Source organism: Acanthochromis polyacanthus, chromosome 21 (genome assembly GCF_021347895.1).
Source record: "Acanthochromis polyacanthus isolate Apoly-LR-REF ecotype Palm Island chromosome 21, KAUST_Apoly_ChrSc, whole genome shotgun sequence".
NCBI classification, from domain to species: domain Eukaryota; kingdom Metazoa; phylum Chordata; class Actinopteri; family Pomacentridae; genus Acanthochromis; species Acanthochromis polyacanthus.
Window position 1 is genome coordinate 18,291,289 of NC_067133.1, and position 19,068 is coordinate 18,310,356.

General features: G+C 43.6%; 1 protein-coding gene across 1 annotated transcript; it reads left to right on the plus strand.

Moving 5' to 3' along the window:
- The first annotated feature begins 1,764 nt into the window (after positions 1 to 1,764).
- Positions 1,765 to 17,588, plus strand: s1pr2 (sphingosine-1-phosphate receptor 2). Its single transcript, XM_022214645.2, has 2 exons — positions 1,765 to 2,222; positions 14,427 to 17,588. Exon 2 carries the CDS (start codon positions 14,547 to 14,549, stop codon positions 15,660 to 15,662), a length of 1,116 nt encoding a protein of 371 aa, XP_022070337.1. The 5' UTR covers positions 1,765 to 2,222; positions 14,427 to 14,546; the 3' UTR covers positions 15,663 to 17,588.
- The last annotated feature ends 1,480 nt before the right edge of the window (positions 17,589 to 19,068 follow it).

A 19,068-nucleotide genomic window follows, 5' to 3' on the forward strand; every position in this document is an offset into this window, starting at 1 on the left:
AGCAGTAAATTTCCAAAATGCGCTGTCCAGGCATGCCAGGCTCATGAAAAGACACCATCCCAGAGAGTTTATTTTGAGGTGTGTATCGGGGCGCACATCCACCAACACATGTAGCAATCTTCCTCTGGTGGAGGCGGAGGGCTTGGGTACAGGAGGCTTGCTAATAGCAGCTGCCAGATGTGCAGAGTCCCCCGAGCCCGTGCACATTCTCACAGACAATGGAATGCTTGTGAGGAGCCCCAACAGGAAGTGAGGTCAGGGTTCTTGACCCCTCCCCTAAAATCTCAGTGAGAGACACAGCAGTGGGGCGGCTTTAGTGGAGCAGCGTCCCATCATAAACCCGCTGACAGCGAGCGGTGAGTCCATAAAGGCCGTCTGCTGCACATCCATTACTGACTAACCTGCACTTCAGCTGACAATGCAGAAAGCGAGAACAAAAGCTTTTAAGATGCACCGTTAAACCGTTAAAATTGGCTCCACATCCGGAGAGATTGCAAGTTATCAGATTTTGGCAACTTAGAAGTATTGCAAACTATTGAATTTTTTTTCTTCACAAGCACTTCTTCTTTTTCTTTCATGAACACTTTCCACATAACAGCCAGTGCGGGGGTGGCAGGGATGAGTGCGGTAAGAGTGGATTGCACAACCTTTCTTCCCCCCAAAGTCAGTCGCGACATGAGTCAAAGTTGTTGAAACTTTGGGAGAACCCAGACACAAAAAGACGCCAATGGAAACTGCCAGTGCATTTCTGCTGTGGTGGTTCATTCACTCCTATAGGTGGGCTACATTTGCTCTATGTAATGTCTTCTGACGTCACTCAGTCGGGGTATGACGTGTGACTAAGAAGAAAGTCTGATGAAGTGCCACCTGTTTCCTGCCGTTAGCATTATGGTCGTTTTGAGAGGAAAAACACCTGAAACTCGCTCTCTTAGTCACACGGCAGTTTTGTTTCACTTCAACCAAAGTCTTTCCCTTTCCATTTTCTTTTCACACCTCTCCCCCTCAAGAAAAAAGAAGGGGAAAAAACAAAAAAGGCCCAAACTATTTCAGACATGCTGCACCCACAGTCCCTTATGCAAATTTCCGTAGTATAGGATCCAGCAAGGTTGTCAGTGTCTTGTTAAAGTACTGTGATAACATTATGCAGCTCCTTCTTTTACATGACATCATAGCCACTTGGGATGACTTTGGCTTTCAACTTAATGACTGTGAAGACATTATTACCTCCTCTGGGGTTGGATAGAGGCTCTTTCACTGCAACCAGCACCTGCCCCAGTGTAAGTCTAGGCACATCCCTGGTGACTAACAAGCCCTGACTTACCTTCACCTCACCCTCCTTATTACACCTCTACCCAGACTGGAGGGATGAATATGAAAATTAGAGGTGTGAGTCACCAAAACCAACAAGATCACATGTTGATATTTACTGTCACACAACACATTTCATTTCACTGTCACTGCGCTATATGTGCATTTTCATCTGCCCTCACGGGAAACTGAGTCAGGATGAGCTGAGAAGTGTGGACTCCGGTTCATGCTGGGATCTGCTAGGAGAGAGGAAGTGAGGAGGTGGAACATCTGGACTTCATTTGTGCGCTCGAGAGTGGAGAAAATGGTCCAGAAATCGGCTCAAAAACGTATTTTCCATATTAAATCTGTGTCTACAAGTCCGCACTGTGATTGTATTTCGACACTGAAACTCGCGTCTCTTTATGGGCATGACGTTTCCATACACTCCACGCCGCCTCTCCGTGTGTGTGGGTGTGTTTACGCGCGTGTGAGTGTGTGTGTGAGCGCGTATTGTGTGCGCGCCTACATGACGCTCCGCAGCCCCTTGGAGTCTGTTGTTCCCAGAGAGCAGTAGGACAATCAGACGAACTGCAGGATTAGAAGGACAAAAGAGAAAGTGCGTTTTCGTCACTTTTCGGAGGGGGAAAAAAGTCCGTTTTTGTATTTTTTTTTTTAAAATCTGGAACCGTCGCTCTTTGTACGGTTTCCGCGGTGGCGCACAGACCGGTATGGATTTACCACTGACTAGACAAGACACGCCGTCTAGTCCTCCACCAAAGTTTTGATTGTCATCGTGCTTGACGCCGGAGCAGAGGAGAGCGCTGAACTTTTACGCAGCGTTTTGTGGAAAGTGGTGACCACATGTGAAGACATTTGGAGGCAAATATTTACTGGAACGTGTCTTCGATGCTCTCTACGATTTCTCTCATGGGGTAAGCAAAGGGCACCTTCATAAAAAAAATATATATATATTGTTAGTGTAAGCGCATGTGCTGCAGCAACCTAACAAAAGGTTCTCCAATAGTACTATAAAATCCTGCATGTAACATTAATGTGATCATTTCAAAGAAGGGCTTCAAAAATGAAACAACCATTCATTTGGAAACTCGGATTGCATCAAAGATTAGTCAACAGCGAACAGAAAGTGTCCACTGACGTTTTTAAAAAAAAGTCTCAAAATGAGGACTTATGACAGCGTGATGGCCCACATTAAGCAACACGCCACTTTTGTACTTGCCAGAGGCAGAAACACTATTGCAGCCTCGGGCCACTATAAGTATGTGGATCTGACAGCTGCGTTTGTGAAACACGCTGCGTTTTATTAATGGATAACATTGTTTGGTGTTAAATATTAACACGCGGGGTTACAGCTGTCGATCATACAGGGAAGGGGGGCAGTGCACAGTCGGCTGCATCATATGTAGACTGCATTAGTAGTTGTTGTTGGGGGTGCTGAGATGAGCTGGGTGCATCACACATTCACACACTGGGTTCCTTGGAGCCGTTGCGCAGCCCGCTGTGCCCCCCCCCCCCCCCCCCAAACGCTGACCTCCGATGTTGTTGAGGCTTGCTCATCCGTCACTCTAAAGAAGGCATTGTATTGAGAGGATGTATTAATAAGACAAAAGCCCCCATTATCCCCATGTACCGGAGTTAATCTCGTGGGGTTGGAGATGGGCTCCTCAGGTCTTACAATATATTGTTGTCAGGGATTTACGCACAGTTCACACTTGAATACACTTTTATAATGGACTACAGTTGCATTACACAGAATTTAAAGTTGACCTAGTAGATTTGTTAAGCACAGCACATGTTGTTTCAGTCCGTGCAAAAGATTAAATCTTGTAGGATGCATAGGTGTCAGCAGTCCAGTAGACACCCTGGGAGATTCCTCAAGTCCAGTGAGATAAGATGATAAGGTAGAGGAACTAATGTTTATTGCCCAGATAAAAGCCCCATCCGTCATCCTCTATCCTGTGATCGCCCTGCTTCAGTCTGCACCGTGTGGTGCTCATTAGCAGGCCTTCTGAAACTGCAAAGGCCTGGGATGATATTATCTCAGGCCCCAGCAGAGTTAATAGGGCGAGAAACCAAGCTCTCACATGCGCACGGATGCTGCCGAGTTGTGACTAGCAAACATCTTCTTGTGATAACATCAAGAGCGGGATGGTGAAGAGGAAGCACAGTCAGCAGCGTGAGGATGGGACTGTTGAAGGCCCTGTCAACAGGTTCATTGATGCTGCTGTTGTGCAAGAGCGGTTTGGTTTGTTTAAGGCGTGCATGGCCGCTTAAGGACTCGGGTGGCTCTCCCAGCAGGTCTTGGACCGGCTGGAGTCAGGGCATGATACGGCCACCCGCCCATCTGTGTTTGGCCCATGTGTCTACACGGCTCATTGCTCCTGAACAACACCCGCCACCCCACTGGGCCCAACCGCTGCCAGGCTTCCTCACACATGCACCAGCTTTGGCCTCGACAGAGGTTGCTGTGAACAGCGTCAACTTATTGGCCAGATACTCCACATCTCCAGCCTGTCGCAGAAGTGGAGCACACATGGTATTAGTCTTAACAGTCTATATAGAGGAGCTTTAAAATCTTTTATGTTAGGGAGCAGTGCAGCAGCCCATGACATCATGAGTTCAGGATCTGTGTGTTTATGACCCAGCTCATTGCACTCAGTTTCTCTCTGCAAGATGACTGCTGTAATTGGACCCATCTGAATGGGGACTGCCAGAGATAGCATGAGAAATGAAGACAAATAGATGCGTTGAGTAAATAAACAGATCTATAAGTGAATGGATGAATAAATAAATTAATGGAAATTCAGCGGTGGGAACTAGATTTGCGGGACTTTTTCTAATGGAATAAGGCACTATGGGGTTGAAGGCGGGGATGGGTGGTGGGTGGGTGGTGTCGATCCCTGAAGGATGCTCGGGTTTCAGCTCAGGCCTGGGAGCGGTCCGCTAATAGGAAGCAACAAGAAGGCTTTTCCTTGGGGAAACTGACTTGTCTTTTGTTGTGTATGTTCACCACTTTATCCAGCCAAATCAGGCGGGCAACAACCCTGAGAGATAAGAGGAGTGACCTGCCAGAGGCGCCATATCGTTCACCTGGTTAAACGAAACCAGTCAATGCACGCATAGATACTATTAAAAGAAGAATGGAAGTCATGGCAGATAACAGAAGACCGTGTATGTATTTCTACAGTTCTTCTGGGATCTCTCTGTGATATTAATTGTGGTCTGTGGACAGTCATCTGGGTTCTACAAACTCAGAGTTGTAGCTGGTACTCCCCTTTGCAAAAAAACACTTTCCTTGGGTGTGGCAGCTGGAGCAAAATAAACGCCTTCTGTTCACAAGCTACCGAAGCGCAAGTCACAACACACAGCTGACAGCATGTAGCTTTGTGATTCACAGCCAAGAGCTGGGAGTGTCTCAGATCTGAGAAATAAATATGGCGTCCTTTGCTTTTTGCTCATTCTGTAGACACACGACTGAGAATGGGATGTGCCTGATATGGCAGATAGAGAAACACACATAAGCACGCTAACTTGCCCCATCCATCTCCTCTTTTTAAAACATCTGAGTTGTAAAAAGCACACTGTCAGTTCTGTTCTGATTATTACATAAACATTTACATAAAGTGATATTTGGTGAAGAAGAAAAAAAGGTCTGACTATTTTTGGAAGGTGTTTCACCCAAGGAAAGAATCCATTAGCTTTAAAATCTCCTCTTACATTCCTTTTCCACTTGAGGGACTTGGGCAAACTATAAGACCCCCCATGACCAGGCACTGATGCTTGTAGCAGCATGCCAGGATTTCCTGACACTTTCTGCTGTGGGGATAAGTCTCTTCGTCTGCTCTCACATTTCAAGCTTGAACCAGCCTGTGTTCCAAAACGCTGCCAGTTGGAAGTAACGCAGAAAATGGTTTTCAGGACTCCGACTGGCATTTTTCATTGTGTAACATTGCTGTGCAGACAGGAACATTATACGTCTTTCAGAGACAGTGACAAGTAGATTGAGCACAGGGTTTCTGGTTACTGCTGCGGCTTTGGATGGGATCGGCAGCACTTTGCAACCTCTCTGTAGGTTGTACAGCCTGATTTATGAACTGAGCGGGAACAACCTCATACTGTCTGTCCTGGTGGCAGGCTTAATCAGTGTGGTCATGTCGTGGTTTCCTCATTTCTGGTCATTCACAGAGCTCACTCCGGAGCAATGTTGGAGCAGGTACACATGAAGATGCTGTGGTTTTGGAGCCCACCTCCTCCTCTTTCTTCTTCTTCCCTCTTGGAAGTCTTTGTTATCCAGTCGGCTTTGTTTGTGCAGCTGGAAAACTCAGCGGGATTACTTCAACAGCCCACCTCCCCAGATCCAGAAGTAAGCTGGAGACGGTTTTCTTGGATTTTGAATTGCCCCGAGCAGCCAGTGAGAGCCTGTTGAAGCCATTCATTTTATTTGGAACTGAATCTTAACTTGGTCTCTCATCCTAATTAGCTCTTTTAGCCTTTAGATTTCCTAGTGACTGTCAGACTTGGAAATAGTCATGTGTGATGGCGTGTTATATTAGTAATAGCTATTAAGATTGTTTATCCTGTAAAGACCTCAGCGTGATTCTTTCCGATTTTAAAGACGTGATGGATTTAACCTACAGCCCAACACAAGCCGGGTCATGATAGAGGCCAGACAGCTCTGATGGAACAGACAGATTGAGTGGAAGTGGATGTTGTTTACTTAACTGGAAACTGCTCCAACATGTCCATTTTAGATGAGCCTCTTTTAAGTCAAAGTCAAGTAGCTGTCCTGTGCCCCCTGAAAAGCTACACCACAGCCGTAGTCACATTCTGACCTGTTTTCTATTTTTGAAAAGTATCCCTTGCCAAGCTCCTTTACCAAAACTGTGCATGAAACTCTGCAAAACCGTACAAAAATCCAAGTTATTTATTGTTAAGACTTTTGTTTTGAAAGAATTTACTTGTGTAGTGTTGCCAGGATATAAAACAGACACAGTATCCATCCAGAACGGGGCAACTTTAAATACCCTCAAGGCTTTTCCACAGGTCTTTAAATGCACATTGAAACTGTACTAGCCATGCACATTTTTTTTCACATTTAAATCTATGATGTGTTCATGTTGAACTGTTTTTCAAGGAATAAGTTCTGCTCTTCAAAGCAAGAAATTCTTAAATTGTATAAAATACTTGGATCCAGCTGTAGACTGTGTGGACACAACAATGTTCCCTCTCCAGGCAACCGTGTTTTTCCTCCAAAAACACAGCTATGTTTAATGGATCTGTGTTTGCCAGAGGAGTCTGGAGTTGTTTTCCTATGCTGGACCAAGAGGAGAGATGGAGGCCCTCCATCAATTCATCATCTTATCAGTGGGCACTGGGCAGAAGCAATCAGGGTGGCTTTGTGCCCCTGTGCGTTAGCCTGTGCAGACGTTATCATTTTCCATTGTGCGGTGCTTTGCTTTGTCGCTGGCACCTTCCCTGTTCTTCTCCTCTGTGTCTTTGATTTTGGCATGCTGTCATGTTGCTGTTTGTTGTGATGTTCAGTGCAGTGGAAATCACCACAGCATCAGTGGAACAAACACCAGTGTTACAGTCACAGCAGCTCCTGACACTATCGATATGCACAGTGCGCATGCATCGATATGTGCTGCTGGCACGCCATGTAACAAATGATCACAAGTTCTCTCACGGCATCCTCACAGTTTCCCAATGAAGCAGGAGAACATGAGAAGGGGTGGAGTTCAAGGTCGAGCAACTGGGTTGAATAGGAGCAGCGACAAGGACAAAAGACACCTAAAGAGGGCTGAAAACCATTCATTAAGGGAGACCTGAACATGGTAAGGTGTGAGAGGGGCAGAGCGGTTGAATCTTGAATCAAGCACAACTCAGGCATCAGACCTGAGGTTTTCTGATGCAAGCATCCGTGACTTGACTTAGGTTCATTTTCTGCATCACCGAGACCAGAGTGTACATTGCAGGTGGCAGCCGCAGAAACCATTTTAAAAAAGCTGTGCAAAGTGCAGAGATGAACTGACTGTGAAACGTGATGCATGCATGTCCTGTGTCTCCGCTAATGGCGCCATGTGGTTAACACTAACAAGCCCTTGCACATACATACCCAGAAATAAAAGCTCGGTATTTGAAAGTGTGGCTTTCCTATGTCCTGTATAAACCTTGACTACTTAGAACAGTTTATTACTTTTCTTTTAAAGCTGAGCAAATCTCAGGACACATCAGACTTGCATCTTGCATGCTGAAGTAATGCAGAAATGTGTCTCCAACAAGCAATAACAAGGATGATAACTGCATTTTTTTTGGAACTATTACCAGCAAATCTGCATGAAAACATTTGTGCTTTGTCTGAAAATGTAGTTTCTTAGTGCAGATCTTGGGAGTTTTTTGCAATCGAGCGCTGATTGCACACTCTGTGCTGTAATGAAGTCTTTAATGGGGGCTATAAGAACATTTCAGCTCCAGATGTGTGCTAAATAAATCCCTCTTGATGTGCATTTAATCACCTCTTTGTGGCCTTGTCTTTTGATCTCTGTGGTGAACTTTAAAATATACTTGGCGGGGAAGGGGTGTCAGAGTGAGGACGATGTGGCTCTGCAAATCAGGGAGCAGCATGAAAGGGAAATATGCAAAATAGAGTAATCTAAAAAGATGCATAATTTGGAAACGAGACTTAAGTTGACAGGAATGGTCTGAGGGTGAATGTATTACAGTAATTGCCTCTCAGGCGCCACCTTTGGAGATTCCCCCACCCCCCAGTGGGGTTGAGTGGAGAGAAGAGGGGGTGGCGGTGTGTGGGTGTGGGGGGGTTGTGGCACCTCAGGCTGTATGATGCCCTTCTTTATGCAGCTCTTTGTCTCCAGCTTGCCACTCTATGAACCCCACAGCTCATGAACAGCTGCAATAAATAAAGCATTGCAAAGTTGCACAGATGAAGCGACTGTGGAGAGGAACAGAAAATATCACAAGTCACTGTGTAACATGGAGTTGGAGTAAAAAAAATTCAACCTCTTTTTGTTCCAGACTGAACTGTGTTGACAGATTGGAAACCCTCAGAAGAGGCTGTACCCAAACTGTCAAACTGTTTGACGAGCGAAAGGGTAATCCCTAATTATATGTTGAATCTCTGTATTGGGGACACCCACTCCCCGAGTATCCAACAGCTTATACGTGGTTTAAATGAAGCATGATTATGTTAGCATAAGAGCAGACAAAGAGACAGGAAGATTGCTGTTTGGAGCTAAAATTAAATCTTGAAGTCAGCATGAAAGCATGAGAAGGAACCGTTTAATCTGTCCGTGAAAAAGGAACTACATTGGTATTTAACGCTCAACTAATGCAATGATATAGAAACAGACACACAGTTGTACAAAACACTTCTGTATTTCTTTTGTCACCAAAAAAGAATGTGATATGTGTAGGTCTGTGACATGGTTTGGCAAATTACAAACATATCTTTGCCAAGTTTTTGCTTTCTGTTAAATTTGTTGTTCCTCTAGTTCAGTTTCTCTCCCAGCTATAAACTGTGAGATGTTGCAGGCCCCATCTCTTGTTTTGCAGTCGGCTCTGCCGCTCGATCACGCAAGTCGCGCCACAGACTGAAACAGACTTTCTCCTACCCCCTTTCACTTCTCCTTAGTTTTAGGTTGTTGGGTGATTTTGCTAGAATGCATCAGTTTCTCCTCTCTAGAGTTTACTACTTTACTTTCCACTGTTCGGGAAATATCAGTAAACACCTGTGGTTATCTAGTCAAAAAGATAAAGAGTAAAAATGACGTGCTGACTTGTAGAAATCTTTAAAATCTGCTGTGACATTTAGTACTGTCAAGATGCAGTAATAGGTTAAGGCTTGTGATCTTGACATTTCTACTTTAACAGGACTTTCAGTGCGTGCCATAGTAGGAAAATGAGGTTGTTGCTGCTTCGGTTTGACCTCAAACGTGTATGTTTTTAAAATGTCATCTTCATGTCAGCTATGCTTCTTTGTCTTCACTGTTTTTGGCTTCAGTTTTATCAGTGAGCTTGTCTGCAGCGTGGCATGTAACAGAGATAAGAGCAGCGGCTTAAGATAAGCTCAGACAGCCACGACTAAGTAAGAGTAAGTAAGTCAATGTACATGACTATTGAGTGTGCCGTGTCCAAGGTGATTTCAAGGACCAGGATACAGTTCAGCAACATGAATCCTCCTCACCCCAGTTATAGTGTCACTGGTTACATGGATGCTTTTTTTCCTGGAAATTGCCAGCCAACAATCAATAGTGTTGCTGTTCTGATGTAAAAAGATTTCACAGACTGAGGCCCGGGGCTCTGCAATGGAAAGAGCGGCAGATAGACTCTGCAGCCATCTGCCAGCAGACAGTCCATCTCTGTGTGTTCTGGTGGCACAACATGATTGCATCTGGCTGCTCAATGCAAAAAAAAGGTCTGCTTGATGAGCCAATGTGTGCACTGGCTTGTGTGGGCTCTGAGGAGTTATCAGAGCCCACACAAGACAAGGATCTATATGTTATCATTGATGAAGTGTAAGAAACGGAAAACCGAGAGAACGGGTACAAGAGTGCTTTGAACATACTGCTTTCGGTGTAGTCATTTCCTTAGAACTTCTGTGGTAGCAGTGGTGAAACCTTGTGGTGGTAATAGTTGTGTTTTCTCCTTTGCGTCTGACATGTCAACACTTGGGAAACTTTGTGAATTCACTTCCTCGGAGCCTCAGCTCTTGGGTTGTATTTGCACTCTGTGGCGTCAAATGTTTTGCTTCCACTGAAAATGAAATGCACAAAAACGCACACAAAAGTCCCAAGATTTCTGCTGTTCAGCTGACTAACTCCATTATTCTAATGCTTCCCACACAGTCACTAGGTCTCCAGGTCAGTTACAGAATGCTGGACTTCAAGAGTAGAGGGAAGAAGAAGGATGTAGGCTGATCTCGCTTGTAGTTGGAGCAAAGCACTCTCACAGATAAGATAAACAGTAATATTAACGGCACGGAAACTGAACAGGAAAGAACAAATCAAACCAGCAGAAGCTTTCATTATGGACTACGTTGTAGCTGTTCTAAAAACTAAGGAGAGATTAAGTCTGTAGAAGAAAAGCCCAGTATCTCGTAGAGGGTGCAGGAAGCCATTAAATCTCTTTAAAACGGAAAATCTGCATTTCAACTTTTTCATATTATAGTCTTAACAAAGAAGACCTTGTATGTCATAGTCTTGTACTGCTGCCTTTTTAGAGTGCTATGAGGAAACACAAGAGGCTGGATTAGTGCTGTGTTGTCACTACAGCGGCTTGTGAGCAGGGAGTATAAAGGGCAGATGGAGAAAGATGTGTCACAGGATGTTTCACACCACAAACTGCTCCACGGCAATACACTCTGAGCAAACAGTAAACACAACTGAATGCAAATAACATAAGATGAAAATGCAAACTAAACTAAATTCAAAGTTAGTCACTGTCCTCAGCTAAAACAGCTGTGGGGGACTGTACAGTGTGTTCATGGATGAAAACGCCAGAATTCTTGCTCGATCAAAATTTAGCAGCTCCACTTCTGTTTTAAGTGCTCCCTCCCCCAGAGAAAGTGGAGCCGGGTTCAAGCAGAGTGTGACCGATAGCAGGTGGTGTCATGGGGGGCAGCGTTACCTTGGTTTTTGGTGAGCAGGCGTTCTGCTAATTGGGGCTTATCAAGTGTTTCTGGGAAAAACACCTGAGGCTTTTGTGTCGCCGTCAGTCCCCGTGATGAAGAGGTGAACGAGAATTAGGAGAGAACAAGAATCATCTTTCAGTCGCAAACAAAAACCCTTTTCAGTCACCTTATCGTATGTTGTCAAAATTTGTGTAATTGTGCTTATATGATCGATTAAAGGTTTTCATCTGTGGACGTGGCTGTGAAAAAGTAGGTGTAGCTGTAAAAATCATAAAAAAAAGTGTTTAGCATGTGTGCATGAGAAAATGCACCACAAAAGCATCTTGGCGTCCTTTCTTAGACGATCAAATACGTTTGTCAGTTCTCACAATGATAATCCAATAATCTTTCGAACACAAGATCCTGCCTCAGGTTTCTGTCTCTTGTTCGACTTCCTTTGTCTCTATGTCACCTGCTCTCCTATCAACAGTTGCTTCTTTCATCCCCTCCTCTAACCGTGTTTGAGCCGCTCTGTGAAATCGAGACAGGATGTTGTGTTTATTTTTATTTCCGCAACCTAGCTAAACATTTACCTACATCACAGTACAGGTGAAAATTCAACTCAAAAGTAACTGTGCAAATTTATGTGACGCACAATATCAATATAGATGCATTTTCAAATACTTAATACCAGCTCAATGCACTTGCATATTGTTGATGAAATGAAAGAACAGACATAATGAAAGAAGTTGCACAGCATGTTGCATCTAAATTTAAAGATCATTAAAGCATTAATTTTGCATATATTATTTTGAAGTACTGTTGAAATACATAGATGCAATAAATGTAAAACTGCACACCACTGCAGTGTATATAATTAATTCTAAAGTGTATACACTGTTCAAACACACTTTGAGAGCTCAGATATTTTCAATACCTACCATATTTTTATATATTTTAATACAGCTCTAGTAAGGCTAATGTGAAATACTTCGGCTATTGTGTTTATTGTAGTTTGAGAGTGTTTTGCTGCTGTTTCTTTCCCATTGTGTTAGTTAGGAAAAGAGTCATTGGTTGACATGGCATGACAACATTTTTTGACAATGTGTTATGTCTGCTGTGGAAGTGTGACAGTGACGTCTGGGTCGAATGCAGGGCACAGTTTTGGCGACTGCTTAGGAGGGAGGGGATACACTGCAGGAAGTGCGCACCGATGGTGACCAATCACTGAGGAAACTCGTGAACGCCACACTGCAGGTAGAGGGGCGGGGCGCGGCTACGGCAAGACTGTGCTGTGGGCAAACCAGCCTGTCAGGTTTCCCACGTACAGTGAAATCCCTTGATGACAGACACCAAAGACTCTTTGGTGACAGGAGGACCTCGAGCTGTCTGCACGACAGATGAAAAAGAGAGCCGTCCTGGCAGCGCTGAGAGAAAAACCGAGATGAAACAATGCAGTGTGCTTTTGGGGACTGTGGAGATACAGAACGGGTCTTTTCAGTGAATAAAAAAAAACATTACAGACTCCTATAATGCAAACTAACGTAATTACCCTGGTGCAGCTGCCACATGTGCTTAAGCTCAATCCTCCTATTTGTGTCTATTAACAGAGCTAAAAAGGACAGGGAGGAGACTAGCTGTCCTGGTACAGCAGCCTGATAAGCGAGTCCTCAGCTGTAAATAAATTTTTGCTATGATACAGTTGCCCCAGCCAAATGGAAGTGTGCTGTCCCATTATTAAGGCTGAAGGCCAATGCTATCCACACTGAAGGAGACCATTGTTCTTTGTTCCTGCTTGAGGAAACAGTGCGCTGGTTATTACTGGCAGCCAATAGCAGCTGTGCGCTCAACCTGCCTGTATACGGAGGAATGCTTTGCTACATTGCTCTGTTTCTGTCACAATTTGCAATGTGTGCGAAGAAAAATGTCTGTGCACGAGTGAAATTCTGTGACGAGACGCATCACATCGATGAGTGTGTGCATGTGCGTGCACGTCACAGTGATGTCTCAGATTCCTGCCTTTGTGTCCAGATGCCGTTCCACATGCATGCTCTCTGTCAGGCTTTTGTCTCATTCCTTCTTTATCTTTTAGTCTCTCAGGTTTTGATTCAAAGCCCAGCAGAACTGGGAAAAGGTTCAGGCCCACTTTCCACTATTTTTTTTATAGCCAAGAGTTGCTGCAGCCGTCCAGCCTAGCAAAGACTCGCAGTAGAAGCATCAGTGTTGAATTACCTCGGGAGCTGGCCTGCAGAGGGATCTTGTTACTTTTGACAGGTTTAAGACACCAGCTCCACCTCTAATTAGATTTCCAGAGCCTTCAACTTTCCTTTGTTCTTCAGTTCCATAGATGCAGTTCACTTTATTTTGTTTTTCTGTTTGTTTATAGGTTTCTTCTTGAAAAGAGAAATTTGACAACAGGTTAGCGCTTCCCAAGGTGTTTTTGCTGTTACTTCTTGAGATGATAAAACGCGACACTTCATGAGTTTCACATTTTTCTGTATTGGTTTCACACCAGCAATTCAGATTAAAATTGCACTGCAACCATACACCAAAATCAAATACTAAAAGTTTTTTTTCTCAAAAACTAGGGGAAGCCCTCATCTCTTCCTCTCGATTATCTATTTGATTTGCTGTTCTCTTTTTTTTAACTGGTTGGAAGTGGGTGGTTGGGCAGGTCAGGATGAAGAGGTCTGGCTGATCCACATGCTATGCTGAAGTTTCAAGAGGTAGCTCACTGGAGTGGAATGGTTCGCTCTCCACAACAATGCTGTGTGTTGACAGCCGAGTGCACGGACGGGGTTAGTGGAATGTTCCCCTCAGACTGCGAGTGCAGCCTTTTGTCCAAACGCCAACACTCACAGAGCATTTATTCATTTACCTGTAGATGATCTCTGCCTGCCCAGGTTGACCGTTCAGAAACAGGGAAGACATTCGTATGCTTTTTTTTCCCCTCAGAGCAGATTTAAAATTTCCCCCAGAGTAATTTTTTATGATAACATGCAAAGCCCTTGTGAGTCAGTGGATTATTACTTTCCATTCCTCTCAGACCGCAACAAACTGCGAGGGTTGCCTTCGTGGGTTTTTCAGTTTGGGTTGTAACAAATGGACACAGTGAGTGCAGTGTGTTCTCTGTGTGGTCAGTCACATGTGTTATGTCATTGAAAATGCCAGCTCCGAATTCTGAATCTGTTATCTGTTAGATCAAGTGAAGGACTTTTGATAATGAGAGGGTTTTATGTTGAAGCTCTGCTCTATTGCTGTTCCTACTTATTTTAACTTTGGGTCATCACAGAGGAGTCTTCAAGTGAGTGAGTTTAGTTTCCACTGTGCAGACTGAGGAACAGGTTGTTGCCTGGATACTGTGTTTTGCTTTATGCTTTGCCTTTAGGAGTATATTTCTATGCTAAAAATTTACATTTGCCACAATTTAGTTAATGATTGCCACATTTTCTTTGTCAATAACTCTGGCCTTTCTCTTTCTTTGTGTCTGCAGGTGACCCACACAGAGCTCCAGAGACGTGACTGTAGGACAGGCAGTGTCCCTCCCAGCCCTCTTCCTGTCCTTTCCTTAAAGGCAATAATTATTGGCACAGACCCTCTGCACACTGTGTGAATGAATCTTTGCCGTAAAGCCGCTGTGCTCTGCCATCCTGTCACCATGAAGAGCAAGTATTCTGAATACTACAATTACAGTGTGATCCGCGAATACTATGCCTACGCCAAGAACTTGACCACCCAGCAGATAGAGACACACATTAAGAATAAAACACACCTCACCACCCTCAACATTGTCATTGTGGTCCTCTGCACCATCATCATCCTTGAGAATCTGCTGGTCCTGATTGCCGTCTGCCGCAACAAGAAGTTCCACTCTGCCATGTTTTTCTTCATAGGAAACTTGGCATTCTCTGATCTGTTGGCCGGCTCGGCCTACATAGCCAATATTTTTCTATCAGGGTCAAGGACCTTTGAACTGGTGCCTGTGCAATGGTTCATCAGGGAAGGCACAGTGTTTATTGCCCTGGCAGCTTCAGTCTTTAGTTTGTTGGCGATAGCAATAGAGCGCTATATTGCTATCACCAAAGTCAAGGTGTACGGCTCCACCAAAACATGCCGCATGTTTCTCCTGATTGGAGCTTGTTGGGTCACCTCCTTTCTGCTCGGAGGGCTTCCCATCATCGGCTGGAACTGCATCTACAACCTCCCTGAATGCTCAGCCGTACTGCCTCTCTACTCAAAGAAATACATCCTCTTTGTTGTCACCATTTTCACCCTGATACTGCTCTCTATTGTCATACTCTATGTGAAGATCTATTTGATTGTACGCTCCAGCCACCAGGAAGCGACCAACTCACAAGCCTATTCCCTTTTGAAAACAGTCACAATAGTGCTTGGGGTATTCATCATGTGCTGGCTGCCAGCTTTTACCATTCTACTCCTAGATTCATCCTGCAGGATACAATTCTGCCCCATCCTCTCCAAAGCAGACATCTTTTTTGGCTTTGCCACTCTGAATTCAGCACTTAACCCAGTGATATACACACTGCGCAGCAAGGACATGAGAAAGGAGTTCCTGCGTGTGTTGTGCTGCTGGGGGGTGCTGCAAAGTGGGCGGCCTTCTGACCGTTGTCTGGTCCCTCTAAAGAGCTCCAGCTCTCTGGAACACTGCACCAACAAACATGAACACCAGACCACACCAATCATGCAAGACTGTACCACCTGTGTTTGATATGGTGTAAATACATCATGTGAGAGACAGAGGGGATGTGTGCATATGAAATCAAGCAGGGAAGCTGTGATAAGATGGACAGATGTTGAAGTGAAGCACACTCTGGGACTAAGAAGTCTGGTAAGGCTGGGACAGAGCCGTCTGCTGAGACACACTCTACAATGCAGACGTTTTTTTCCTGTTACAATCAAAATTGTGTGAATTCACAATCAAATTCACCCAGACAGAGACTGTAACGACAGAATGTTTCAAGAGGAAATCTGCTTCGTGGTGAAAATGTTCAGAAATGTGAAAATTGCTTTTTCATGGGTACTTCTGTTAATTACTATGGAGCAAACCATTTTTCATGTATATGCCATCTTGTTTCGCATTTCTTTCTTAGCATGTACACCCTTATTAAATGCCAAAAATACAAGCATAACATGCATAATATCATAGTTATGATGAGTTGTTTTGAGCCTTTCAATAACTGTGTCAATGCAAAGCTTGCAAAGTTGCACTTTGGAGATTACTGTAAAGATTGTTGTCCATTGTAAGGTTTAACCACATTACTCTCCTTCACTGTTATGTTTCCACATTAGGCCTAAAGATTCACTGTTCATTCTTTTCAGAGCCAGAGGCAGTGATCAACTCCAATGAGCACTCCGTGTTACAGAAGTCAAATTACTAAGTGGCCCCTCAGAAAAACCAGGGCTATATATTCTCTATATAACCTTGCTTAAACCATTTGATAAACTACCACAAACTTACATAACCTGCTTACATTTAATGCATGAAATTCTAACTTATTTGTAAGTGCTAATATGTACAATATAATCTAAGCTCCAGCTTTCATCACTAACACCCCTTCCCTCATTTGTCCTCATAATCTGTCCTTCTTGCTTTTAGTGTTGTCTTTTGTATCTTAACAGTTTCCGTCGAGGAAGGCCTAATCAGAAAGCACATTTCCTTAAGTGAGTTGGCACTGATGTATTTTACTCAATGACAGCTGTCCTGCAGCTTTGACTCACGGGACCGGTGTCCTGACAGTGTTGTAGCAGCAATGTGCTGTCTCTGTTTGTGCCTTCCTCCTGAGTAAAAAGGCTGAATGTACGTATGAAGTGTTTGGGGCTTGTGCTCCATTGTTGACAGTATTATTGATCATTTTGAACTACCAAGGCCTTGACAAGCAGAGAGTGGGATGACCAGGGTAGGTCACTCTCACTGTGAAGTCTTAAATAGTGCCGAGAACAAAAATTGGTTGTGAACATCCTGGTCTAATTTGCTAGCCATATGCCTTTTGCAACTAAAGATGTACACACATCTCATCTTTCCAAAGACCCCTTACCTCCTCGACAAAATAGGAGAATATCCAGTTTCAAACACACAGGAGGGATCTGCCTTCCTGGGAGGTCAGCTTCATCCTCATTCTCTGACATCCTACAACATGCAGCTTCCTTAAACTGTAGGAAGTCCTGTTTTTCGTTGTCCGGTTCCTGTTGTTCAGGGTTACACTAACCTTCTTCCTGTAGACACCGAATTAAAACTCTTCTCTTTGTCAGTGTTCTTTATATTGACTTTTAAATTTAGATGGCCAAGTATAAATGGTGAAAAGCACTTTGGCAGCTTCAGTGATGTTTGCTTTCTCCCAATTTATTTTTTCAGATGGAAAGGTGTTTTAATATGTGTACCTATGACTTCATTGTATGTCTGACTTTGATTTTTTATGATAAATATATGAATAACTATGTATGTTTGTAAGTATGTATCTATGTACAGTGTGTATGATTTTATGTTGTATGAAATGTCTCGTGTGCAATAGCCTTGTGTGTCAAGTAGCACGCTGCCTGTGTTAAAGTGGTACAAACACTAATGTAGGTACATAAACATTTAGTTTTTTGCATTACAGTTTTATAAAATAAAGGAAAAATGTATTGTGCGTTCAAATTTATTTTTGAGCTGTATTGACATTAGCAGCAGCTGTGGCGTCTCTGCAGGTCTTGAGATGTATTCTTGTTGTTCCTCATCTGACACATATTCAAATTGCAGCATTAAATCCAAACATGCTCTGACAAGGTCAGAAAAACACTAGCTTCAACATGAAATCCTGAAATTGTTCATGCAAAAGCTGCTTGGTCATTAATCATGGTTCTCTTACCTAATAAAATTGTTCAATTGCTTAAAGGCTGAAGCAAGACAGGGCTTTGCTGGAGAGCCGGGCAGAGCTGGGAGGCTGAAATGGGGTGTGGTGCAGAAGACGGTCTATTTGTATGATAGCTTGTCTAAGAGAAGCATAAAGAAAGGCCCCAGGAGAGGTTTTCAGCTAAGGGGGAGACTTGGGGTGAGGGGAGAGGCTGACTTACAGTGGCCTTGGGAGAGTTGGGCCTGTTTCCTGTCAGACGTCCAGGATTCCTGGGTGGGAACATTGGCTGAATCAGCCCCAGGAGGCTGCACTGCTGGGATGTCTGCCAAGTCTTTCCATTGCCCTGCAGGATATTACATCAGACTTAAAAACCTGTAGGTGAAGTTGCGCACACAAAAACATTTAAGTTCATTCTTGTGAAACAGAACAGTTTGGGATACTTTACAAATGGCACTTTAAAGCATGGACAAAAAGACACTTGTCAATCATTTCTGTTACATTTTCTGACAATAGTGAATACACACACACACACACACACACAGATCACGATTCAATTACTATATGTCTGTAGACTAGACTTGTGCCTAAGCTGGCAGTAAATTTGTCCATGGTGGGTTTACATTTGCAAGCGTGAGAGGCAGATTAGAAAACATAATTTGACTACCTGAAGAAGACACCGACTTTTGTTTTTAAGTTACAATGACAATTGCGCCACCTTGTGGTATAGCAGGCAAACATCTGGCCATATTTGAAGGACGTTTTTTTCCGCACATTCTCTCTATATCTACAAAAACAGCATTCTCTCAAATTTCAATGAGACTCACATCAACACATACCACCGAAGTGCCATCGCCCAGCCAGGACCTGGATCATACTCATGCGTTACAGTAACAATGGAAACAAAGATACCTGCAGCTGGAACCGTGCAATAACACAACTGTTTTATATTTCTTTACCATTGAATGGTCTTGTTGAAAGTATAAATAGGAATGCATACAGTGTTTTTATCTTAAAGGGAAAAACTCAGAGTGTTTTTTGTGTATTAGTAAACAATATTCGTATCGCTTCCGCCTGGTCAGTTGGCTTCGACATCTATCTAACAGTAAGGGTGAGTCGAGTAGGTTTTTAATTTTCAGGAAAACATAAAATTTTAGAAAAATATCATGTGCAGTGTTTGTAGCTATATATATATGTTACATGTGATACAAAAATATTTTTTCTATGAAAAACAATGCATTAAACAGGGAGATATCCCGTTCCACACTGAATGTAATTTACCTGTGG

Coding starts and splice junctions, on each gene's coding strand:
- s1pr2 (XM_022214645.2), top strand. CDS start 14,547: ATGAATCTTTGCCGTAAAGCCGCTGTGCTCTGCCATCCTGTCACCATG.